A 12,061-nucleotide genomic window follows, 5' to 3' on the forward strand; every position below is an offset into this window, starting at 1 on the left:
AAAAAATAAATTCGAAGATTTGCCAGAACTTATTATAAAAATAAAGTTAAAATCCTATTCTACGATAAACCCCAAAATTGGTATTCCCAATTCCAAATACTAGCCGTAAACAGGCTCAAGCCACTAAATTTTAATGTCGATGAGGCTACAAAGACAACAGCAAATAATCTGAATGAGTTCCTCGCTTCTTTTTTTCAAAGCCTCCCTACCCTGTCCAATATAACTCTTACTTTTGCAATTCCCTTCTATGTCCCTAACATTTCCCCATTTGACGTGGTAAAAAAAAATTGAAAATATAAAAAAACAAGATTTTGCCCAATGGATATTCCTGTCCTACTTATTAAAGCCTTTAGTGATTACCTCTCAAAGCCCCTTTCTATTCTTTTCGATCAATGCACTCAATCTGGACCGTTCCCTTCTTATTGGAAACAAGGTTTCATAACTCCAATAAAAAAGAAAAACGGTAAGCCTGGCTTTGGTGGCAATCGTTCTATCTCTCTGACTTATATTTTTTCAAAATTATATGAAAGCTTTCTTGCTGACTGGCCTAGGGACCAAGTCAATCCCCTTGTTGATCCTAGGCAGTTTGGAAATCTTAATTCTGCATCAACCTCGCATTACCCTATCCACCTCGTTGACTCCATGGGAAGACTACTTGAAAACCAAACACCTGGCTAAACCTAATTTCAGTTGACCTACAAAAGGCTTTCGACCTGGTTAACCATAATATCTTGGTAGAAAAACTTATCAAAGAATTCCAGGTCAAGACATTTTTAGTAAGGCTCGTCGCCTCATTTCTTTCTAACAGATCATAGGCAGTCAAATATCAAGATTGCTATTCTAGCCACCTTTGTATTCACCATGGTATTCCCCAAGGTACTATTATTGGCCCCCTCCTGTTTTCCGTCATATACTGAAAACCTCTTTCCTAGCCGCCACTCACACATAAGAAATCGCCAGCCCCGTATAGTGTCCTAACCCATCCCCATCCTTTCTCCCATACCATTTTCTACCTTACGTTATAAAAAAAACTTTTCTTCCCTCTTGTACAAATAAAATCAACCAAAATCCCAACCCTTAAGTTGGCCAAAAAATTAAACTGTTTTGCATAATTTTTTTTTTTCATTTTTGAATAATTGGTTATTTTATTTGTATGGAAAGTATCCCCGCGAAAAATACCCCCCCCCCCCCCGGCAGAAAATACCCCCTCGGAACGTACATATTTTTTTCATTGTTTGTTTCTACTATGCTTTCCTTTCTTTTGGTTACCTTATAATTACTATATAGTCACCAATTAACCCCCAACCCTGTGGCAATCCATGTTCCAAATATAGTACTTATTGCATTCTCATTTTGATATCAGTCCATCTAATACCTGGACATATTAGCTGTAGGCTACCAATCACATAAAAGTTACTTATTCTTTTTCTTCACAGTAACATTAACAATTTTTTTCAGTGTGAGCATACTTCAGACAAATGAAAATACTGGAAGGGCGAGCGTTCAAAATGATTTTTGTACAACTATTTAACACCTTCAACTCTGTGTAAATGCCCATATTCTTGTTTAATTTCCATGGGTATCTTTTTCCAATTATTTAACTTCAGATTATACAAACTTTAGCTGTTATAATCTCCTACAACTTTTAGCTTTTAGATAAGAGAAAGATCTTGCTATATAGAACAATCACAAATAGTCGGCGCACATAGTGCAATATAGTGGGCGCACAAACACCTGCAAACCAAGATTCCTACACTTTACTAAAAAGGTGCTCTATACCTGTACTGTAATATACATTTATAGAGCAATAAAATAAAATTTCAAAATAGGGATAAAATCCTTTTTAATAGACAGTGTATTTTATACACTGTCTATTAAAAAGGATTTTATCCCTATTTTGAACTTTTATTTTACCGTCTTGGAAAGGCAGTGTGGTCTCCGAAATTATGTACGTCATATTTATAGAGCATTGTCCTAATCTGCATTGCGCAGCAGGTTTTAGGCCAACCATACCGAGACAATTGCTCATCATATGGTTAAGAATGGTTTGGTATATAATATATTAATAGTTTATAAATTTTTTTTATAGATAATTGCGGGGGACTCTCTTGCTCCAAAGAGCACGGCTACAACAAAGACTGCATTTCTTCACTTCCCAAAGTCACTCACCTTATAGCTGCTACCAATGCTTTACAGGATGGCCCTAAATTTTTATCAATTTCTGATTTAGAAACATATATAGATAAAAGTATAAGAAAGTTCAGGACAGGACAAATATTTGCATTTGCAACAGATAAAAAAGACCCTTACCTATTACCATGTAACGGTGCATCGTATTATAAATCCGATTATCCTGAGTTGTATGAAGCCCTTAAAAACACCAGAGGTACTGATGTTCTAAAGAATAATTCAAAGTTTAGGGTACCTGATATGCATAGCTATCCTTACTTAAGGGCTGTGGCCGGTGTCGATCTTGGGCAAAAATTTAAACAATCTCACAAAATCTCCAAAAAAGAATCTCACTATCCATTTTTATCCACCCTAACTTTTAATACATTTTTTTCGTATCCTTACAAAGTATCCTTAAAAAATAATTGGCCTTTCACTTTACATATTATTGAAGCTCCGCAACTTTTAGTGGGTGGAGAGGAGACGTGTCCTAATTCATTTGGAGTGTACTATGCTATTCATATTTAGATTAGTGGATGGTGTTGTTTGCATTTTTTTTTTTTTAATGTAGATAAAAATATTCTATGAAAAACAAACAAATTAAAGTGCTTTCATGTCTTTCTTTTGGCAGCCATTTGGATTCATGTTATGTATTATATCATTTTATAATTAAACGAATTGAATTGAACTAAAGAACTCAATAAAATAAACGAGCTCGCAGGTACTGACTTTATAGTTGTTGAAAAGCAAGTGGCACTAAAAGTGTTTTTATAAGTGAATTAAAAGAATTTATTAAAATCACTCGCGCTCGACTTTTATAAGAAAAAGGCGCGCACGAGCTTTCCGTGAGCACTCAGTGGAAAAGATGCAAACAGTTTGATAAGGATGCAGCTACAACGTTCATCGTAAATCCAACAGGGGGTGACAAGACAAGACCTAAACAAAATAGGCCTGTTTTTTAGCACTAAGATCTTGCATCTAAGATCTTGGATCTTTCTGCAAAGATTATCGTTTTTTAACTCACCTTTCTTCTAAGATCTTACAGCTCACTGATGTCACCAAAAAGTGTGATGGCCGCCACTTTTTTGCCATATAGACCAATAATGAGAGAACTTTGATGATCTGCTCATCATTGTTCTCAGACCGCTGATCAGAGCAGAATGATGAAAGACGTTTGAACAAAAACGACCAAAGATGTAAGATATTTGTTCAAAGATTTCACTTTTAAGTGTTTTCTGACAAAAGATGTAAGATCTTAGGACATTGATGAGTGAAAAAACAGCCCTTATGCAATTGTTTTCTTTTTTATTCATACCGTGTTTTTAGATTAGAAGAAAACGGTATTCACTGGGCTTCTTTATTTTACTTTTAGATTTTATGAAACTAATGTTTTTCTGTGTTAAAAAAATTAAACTCGATCCCTTTTTTTTAACAAAAAGGACTGTCCAGATTCAGTAAAAAAAAAAAATATAAAATTAGGGAAAAGAAAGAACTACCAAAGGCTATCAAAATTGGGGGGGGGGTGATCTTTTATTCAATTGATAATTTTAAACTCTTAGGTTCTCCTTTTGTTATTAAACTTTGTAAAAGTAAGTTTAGTTAATGAAATGTTCACCCTAATTTCTTTTTATCCAAGGTGATATTTTTATTTATATAAGTCATATTATAAGAAGTTTCCTTTGTTTTTAGCATAAAAGAAATTCTGTTTGGAATAAATTAAGAAAATAAACTATTTTACTTTTATATTGTATCCTTTTTTGAAATATTTTTTTTTTACTGAATTTCAAAAAGTTTCTTATATTATAAAAAAAAACATTATTTTATTTTATTCTATTTAAAAACAAGCTTGTTACAAATATAAAAGAACGTACAAGGCATAAAATTATGGGCAACCTATAAAATGTGTCTTTCAGAAAGCGAACAGCTCCATAATTCATATAAATCTTTTTAAAGACCTGATTTTAGGTTTTTCTAATAGAAAGTCCGGTGAGTACGGGTTTAATAAAAAAAATATATTATAAAAATAAGAGAAACCTTCTTCAAGGAGATTCAATGAATATTAAAAAATTAACCATTCCTGAAAATGGCTTTGAAAGACAAGAACCAATATGGCTGAAAGACAAGAACGAGATTGCCTTTCTTGCTACTGCAGGGGGAGACAAACTGCGCTATATACAACAAGGGATTCATCAAAAGGAATATAAGTGGAGCAGGGCATTGCCTTGTTCCATTATATGGTCAGGCTTGAGGCTCAGGTCTACGAAATTTTAGCTGATAATAGATTGATGATTCTTCTTCTGGCTTTCTTGATAAAAAAAAAAACAAAAAAAAAATAAAAGAACCATAGGTATAGACATTGAAAAAAAGACGCCCATAATTAAAGCACTTTTAGCAAAATTCAGTATAAAATCTTATTCAACTTATTTCACATTTGCTTAAAATGTACCCAACTATTTATACAATTACCTCTCATAACCATAACTGTAAAAATACTCCAATAGACCCCCTAAGTCTTGCCCAGAAACATTCAAATTTTCTTTACTAAAAAAAGAATTTTAGTCATATTTACTTTGTTTTTTAGTCCTTTTTTACTCTTCTTTTCCATTTTCCTATAAGCGAACTTTGATATCATCAAAATAGTCCAAATATTTAAAAAAGGTAAGATAAGTGCAAAATAATTTTTTAATGGTATAGAAGAAAGAATCCCATAAAAGGAAGGAAAGATCTTTAGAGATCACTGAAAAATCCACCTGTATAATTAAAATTAAACTTTTTACTGTAAAAATCCATAAGACCTCAGATCCAAATCCAATTATTATATGAAAATTAAACTTTTGCAAGCAATAAAAGTATTTGTGCAGTATAGAAAAAATACATATAATATATAAAGCTAAAAATCCTATCTAAAAGCCAAATTTCATAATCTATCAAATAATTTCCGATAAAGTCAGAGTAAAAAGTCTTATAGATAATCAACCCAATTTTTAATTAAGATTACTACACATTATATTCTGCTCGATTCCTTTCAACTGTTATCTAATTGGTTATCCCTCTAAGCTACTACCACTATTACTACTAACACATCACCCCAGCATCAAACCGCCTGACACCAACACAGCTACTCACGCTCCTCCACTATCCCAATGTTTTCAAAGCTTTTCACTTTAAAACTTCCCAGGAAGCTCCCATTTCCCTTAATTCTTTCTTTTTGATATCCTCCCACCCCAACCATTGACGACCTGCTTTCTGTTTAGCCCTTTACGGTTGGCCAAAAAGAACAATCTTCGGCAATCTATCATCCTTCATCCGCAGAACGTGCCGAAGTCATCTTAACCTTTCTCTCATTATAGCCTTGGAAAGCGGGATAGAACCGCCTTTTTCATACAGCCAACTGTTTGAAATACGGTCAGTCAGCCGGGTACCAAGAACAATCCGTAGGCAATTTCTCTGGAAAACATCTAGCAAATCTTCATCCACTTTCCGGAGCGCCCATGCTTCAGAAGCATATTTGACCACTCTCATCACTGTAGCTTCCATTGTTCTAATCTTTGTTTGGAAACTTATCTTCCTATTCTTTTAAACTTTTTTCAATTGCGAAAAAACACTCTGAGCCTTTGTTATTCTAATTTTAACATGTTTACTGCTCCCACCCTCCTTAATAATAATACTACCATGATAAAGTAAAGCTGTCCACCTTATTAACCTTTTCGTTACCTAACGTAACCTTTTCATCTTCACTTATTCATAGCCTTAGCGACTCGCAAAGCCTTCAAAGGTTCATTCATTTTCCTTACACTTTCATCTAGGATGCTTAATTCATCTGCATAATCTAAGTCCAGGAAGGGTTTTCCTCTCTATTCAATTCCGTGTTCCGCGTTGCCTTTCCTGTGCACCTCAAGACATGGTCCATCAAAATGATATATATAAAGGGGATAGAGCACAACCCTGCTTAGCTCCTGATTTAATGAAAAAACAGCTGCTAACCACATTTACTACCTTAACCGTGGCAGTATTATTCTCGTACATAGCACTAATCACTTTAATGTATCTGTCTGGTATACCATACAAGGATAAGACCTTTGCCAAAGCTCTTCTATCAACGGAATCAAACACTTGCTCATAGTCTATAAACTAGAACCAAAGGTGTTTGGTAACTCAGGAACTTCTCAACTATTAACCTAAGGGTGAAATTTTGGTTGACACATTCTCTACCCTTTCTAAAACCAGACCGTTCTTCTCTTATCACTTTGTCTACAGCATCTCTTAGTCTAAAAAATATTATCCGCGTTGCAGCGGTAGCTGGCAACCTAGTTAGAGACGATCCCACCCCATAGTAAAAAACAAAATAGTCTATAACTCCTAAAACTAGAGTCAGATCAAAAACAGAAGCACACTATTAGAACCGCCTTGTCAAATACCCTTATATAGGAAACTAACTGTCCTTTGGCTTGAATAACTAGAAAACTTATTGGTTTGAAAATAAAAGAAAAATGGCTGCAACCACGATATTATGCATATACGGCATTGGTTTTTTCTTTTCCTAAGAACGCAGGGCACTAACTCATCGTAGAGATCTGTTTAATGGCTCATTTAAAGGAAATTGATACATCTAGTGCCTTTTGTAATTAATTTTTTTTTATAAATATAATAATTTTTTTACGAAAAACTACATTTTTCTATAACTCTGTAGTAGCTTAAGTTATTATAAAAAAAAGTACAACGCTGTAATAGCATCTTGCATATCAAGATCAAATTAGTATTTTTAACATAATTAAAAGCATGTAGATATAGTTGTATAAAATGTAGTAATTACTTGAAACAATTGAAACAAGAGTAATTCCTGAAAATTTTAAATTTAAATGATTTTATTTTATGGATCGCTAAAGTTATTATGTAAACTGCAAAATTTATGGCGTCTGAGCAGTAATTAAAAAAATTTTTTTAACTAGAGAATTACCTGAAAATTTAAAAATTAGTTTTGTTTTTTAATAGTTTCTTACTACTCGACGCGTTATTTTATGGGTATTAACAAGTAATCAAACAGTACGTGGCAACGAACTGTATAGTAAGAGCGATTCGTCTCAATAGTAACCGAAACTCTAAGAAACGGAATTTTGATATCAATAGAAACATCAAAGGAATCGGATTTTTATGCTAATGTTAAATATATAAGTTTCATCAAGTTTACTCATATCCATCAAAAGTTACGAGCCTGAGAAAATTTGCTTTATTTTCAAAAAAAGGGAAAAACACCTCTTAAAAGTCGTAGAATTTTAATGAAAATCACTCCATAAGATTCAGCGTATTTGTGAACCTTACTGTAGAAGTTTCAAGCTCCTATCTGCAAAAATGTAGAATTTTGTATTTTTTGCCAGAAAAAGAACACGGATGCGTGTTTATTTGCCCTTTTTTTTCTTTTCCCCACGGGTGATTGTATCGACCCAGAGGTCCTAGAATTTTCCGAGAGTGCTTATTTGAACAGAAATTAAAAGTTTTAGTGCCTTTATTAATCAAAAATTACATAAGGAATCGGTCTGGTTAATTATAAATGGTGATTATGTAAGTTTCATCGGTATCATAGCTATAGAGATGGCTAACACCTAGTAAAGAGCAAATCATGACACATTTGGGCTTAGTTTGATGACTTATTCTCTGAAGATCGTCTCTTACTGTTCCAAATAAGAAAATGTCACAGTTTTTTTCCTCTTTGCAATCCAGGTTGCATAGTTAAATTATAGTAAAGAACGAACTCAAGCCCATAGTAAATTGAATATTAAAATAAATAATCATATTAACGATAATACAATTCCTTTGAAAAAATAATCACGATTGCAGCTGCAGCTGCAACATATTGAAAGAAGGACCATAGCCCATAGCCAACACAGTTTTATATAAATAAAGGGTCGGTATAGTTAGCTTTAAATGGGTATTATTTAAGTTATCCGGTTTGCAGCGGTAGCTATCAACCTAGTAAAAGACGATCACGTCCAATGTTAAGAAGTTAAAACCTATAACTCCTAAAAAAGAGTTAGATCAAAACAAAAAGTACACCATTAGAACCGCCTTGTCCGAAACCCCTATATAGAAAATATACCGTCCCTTGGCTTGAACAACAAGGTAAATATATTGGCTTGAAAATCAAGAAAAGTGCCAGCTACTACAACATTCTGCCTAAAAGGCACAAAGGTATTTAACAGGCCAGGATTTTGGAGAAGGAGCCAAACAAAAATCAAGGAGTGTTATTATAATGATTAGGATTACTGAAACACATATAAGAAAAAAGAAAAGCAAAGGTATACATTTGACCAGGTGTATCGAGAAGTAAAAATTGAAAGAGCCAAACAAAACATCGACGAGTGTAATCACAATGATGAAGATTACCGAAACAAATATAAGAAAAAGTTGCTACTAGAATAATAGGTAGATACTGGGGTGACAAAAGCTATAAAGAAAAAAATCAGAACCTCTGCGAGATTGTACCAAAGAACGCATAAAGACAAAGTTAAAAATTACATTCAAAAGTCCAAGAAGATGGCAACAATGAACGCTGATATTCGTAAATTGAGAAATATTTTACGAATGTTTTACTAGGATTACGAAAAGTATTCAAAATTACGGATTTAAATTCTCTTTGAAAGAGCGGATGTTGTTGAAAAGACTGGAAATTCTCTGGCAAAACTTCATAGTAATATCCAAAAGAAAAATTGTATGTTTAATGAAAAGCTTCCAAGGTATGGACTGGCAACTGTGGAACAGTTTATAGATGCAATGGAAAATATTAGACAACGCAGTAAATATACGGAAGCGTACTTCTTAGAAAATTTTTATATTAATTTTGGAAGGACAAATTGCAGTTTATGTAGCAGTAATAAAAATATATATACAAGCATACCTATGAACAGCGAAGGAAAAGCAATGTTTTTCAATTATGGCGGAAACGAACCTGTTAGGGTTATTAGTATATATCTTTGTAGGACTAATGACTTGGAACAATTTTCTGGAATTTCTCCTCAAGAAAAAAGTATCTCTAATTGTGTTTTCAACAGTTCTTTTAGTTCTGCTGAATATTTGGCAAAAAATATTTGTTTAGGACAAGCTGTCCTAAAAAGTAGAAGACAACTATTGAAAAATATTCTGAAACTAGATCTGACAAGAAAACTACGATGGCTGAACTCACCTATAACAATCTGAGCAAACATTCAATGTACTAATAAAAGGAATTATTATATATTTTTTTTCACGGCTCCATCACAAATGATGTTTGCCGCTACTCCTGGTAGTTACCTCATTTTATAACACTGAGGTACTTGTTATACCTTCTTTTGAACGCGTCAAGGGAAGGATTTTTGGGATTACCTCTGCCGGCAATCTATTTGATGTGGCAACCGATCGCCGGGAGAAACTCGTTTTTAGATATTCTTGGCGAAGAGTACCCTGCTCTAGCTAGTCCTGACGTGCTGTGTTTCGGTAAGTTAATCGCACGGGATTTGCTTTATCGGGAATGAGCTTTGATAGCTCTTCTGAGGGAGCGCTATACAAGTACTTACAGAAAACCGACATGGACACCACATGAAAACGTACTTGGATCAGTTGCGGGGTTTTAGCTTTCCTGTTGCCAGAGGTTGCTGCACACTCTGCTCTATTTTGAATATGTTGGAGTGGAGCGATGTGGCTTTTTGGTGCACCAGCAAAGAGAGGACATGCATATTCCATGACATAGAATCATCAGGGATAAGACTTTTGCATCTTAGGATAATACCTAATTTCTTGTTGCAAGAGGATCTAATTTTACTGAGATACTCAGTCCATGAGAGATCCGAAGAGAAATTAACTCCAAGTAAGCGCAGTGTATCAACTCGCGTTATTACCTCTCCTTTGAACACCATATCAGGATGAGCCCTCATATTACACGCCTCAGAAACTAGGAGCTCTTTCGTTTTCGATGTGTTAAAACTTACAAGCCATGCATCTGCCCACGCCTCAATTTTCACCAGGTCAGCCTGAAGCTCCTTGTAGGGTTTACAAGGATCTTCGCCTTTTGCAATTGATATTTTTGTTGTTGTGTCATCCGCAAAGTGGTGACGTTTCTTCACAAGGTTGTTACCTTGTGAAAGCACCTCATATAATAATATAGATGATTATTTTAATTTTATTATTTAAGAAATCATCATGAGTAAAAGTTTCCCATGGCGTGAATCAAATTCAAGCCAACTGGATGAGAGCAAGCTATCCTAACCACTAGACCATGTAGTACATAAAGGATCGATATATTTCATCATAAATGGTGTTAGTCAGGTAGTTATTAATAGTAGTTTTGTTCCGATTTTAAATTGACAAATGTATAAAAATTGACTGTGGTAGAAATTGACCTATGACCTTCGGAGTAGAATATCAACACGCTATCCACTGCGCCATTCAGGCTTTCAATAAGACAATTTTAAGATAGTTTATGTTATACTTAAATGATTATATTAAAATACGATCGTTAGAAAAATTAAACACTGCACAAATTGGGCTTAGTTTACTGCTGATTCTTTGAGGTTCGTCTCTTACTGTTCCAAATGTATTTAAATTCTATACAACTAATATTTTTAACCAGGGAAAAAAACAGATGCTTCATTCTGTGATCGCATGCGCAAATTTGGCTTCCACAGCAATAAAAAAAGCCAAGCATCTTACATATCGGTTTTAGTTGCATAAAGTACTTAGCCATTAACGGCTAATTTCTCCTTTATAGGCTAATTTCTCCTTTATAGGCTAAAGTCGTCAAGTTCTACATTATTGCGAGCATTTGCACCGCGATATTTTTTTGAAGCACCTTAGATTACCCCGGAATCCGTACTCAAACCAACTGCGGCTGATTTGAGCCACCCTTCCCTTTTTTTGAACGATAGCGAGCCATGGATAACTGACTATTGCTTGGATAAGTACTGAAAACTACGACATAAAAGGAAAAGATTTAGGACATTTATCTGATGTAGCTAAAGGTAAAGATTCCGGCAACAACGATTTTAGCGGGTGTCAGTTGTCTTGCGTGAGGTACGCCATGTTGGAACAACTAGTTCTGAAGCATGTAAACAAATAGGAGATGCGTTGGACAGCATTGCTTCACTTTTCTCGAAGTACAACGAGTCCAGATCTACCATAAGGAATCATAGCCTCTGGATCAACTATTTAGATCTTATTCGTGCCGGAAATCACTATCTTAATGCTGAAAGAGCTGCGGACTGGGGATCCCACTTAAACGCCACAAAAGATATGATTCCGATTTTCTTCTCATCTGAAAACCATAAATACTCCGCAGCTGCGCTTAACTACCTAGAAGAAATGTTACGCCTGCCTGAAAAAGCGTAAGAAGTTCACGGAGAGTTTGTAAGTGGCAATTTCGTTGTTAGGAAAACAACCAAGCCGTTTTCCAGCATTGCATGTGATCTGGTTTTAGAGTCGACCGTGAATCTGGACATCAAAGGTCATCGAGGAGTTTCTGGTATTGTTGGTGCAACAACGAATGAAAATGCCAGGGATTGATATCTGGCTACCTTCCCCTTTCTCGCAGCAGTCACCAGAATGCTGAAAGCAAACCTTAATATGGATGACGAGGCAATGAAGCATCATGAAGATACCACTGTGTTTACGAATCTGACAATAAAAGCCAGAAATCATGTTATGGACTTGGTAGATTTGCTCGGAAACCAATTTAAGACGTCGAGAACAGAGCTGCACAACTTTATGACAGGGGATAGAGCTCAAGAAGTCGCAGCAAATAGCCTGTTGAACTTCCAAGACATTGGCTTCAAAGCCGTGAGCTCATATCTCGAAGGGGCATCAACGAAAGTAAAAGTTGGTATAGTTCATACTTTCGCCTCTGTTGCTGAAAAAGAAACAAAAACCA

General features: G+C 34.8%; 1 protein-coding gene across 1 annotated transcript; it reads left to right on the forward strand.

The window, feature by feature from the left end:
- Positions 1-318: 318 nt before the first annotated feature.
- Positions 319-678, forward strand: LOC148949768 (uncharacterized). Its single transcript, XM_089092779.1, has one exon. It carries the CDS (start codon positions 319-321, stop codon positions 676-678), a length of 360 nt encoding a protein of 119 aa, XP_088948905.1.
- Positions 679-12,061: the final 11,383 nt, after the last annotated feature.

This window comes from Artemia sp. Qi Xiang Cuo, chromosome 8 (assembly GCF_049724085.1).
Source record: "Artemia sp. Qi Xiang Cuo chromosome 8, ASM4972408v1, whole genome shotgun sequence".
NCBI classification, from domain to species: Eukaryota; Metazoa; Arthropoda; class Branchiopoda; order Anostraca; family Artemiidae; genus Artemia; species Artemia sp. Qi Xiang Cuo.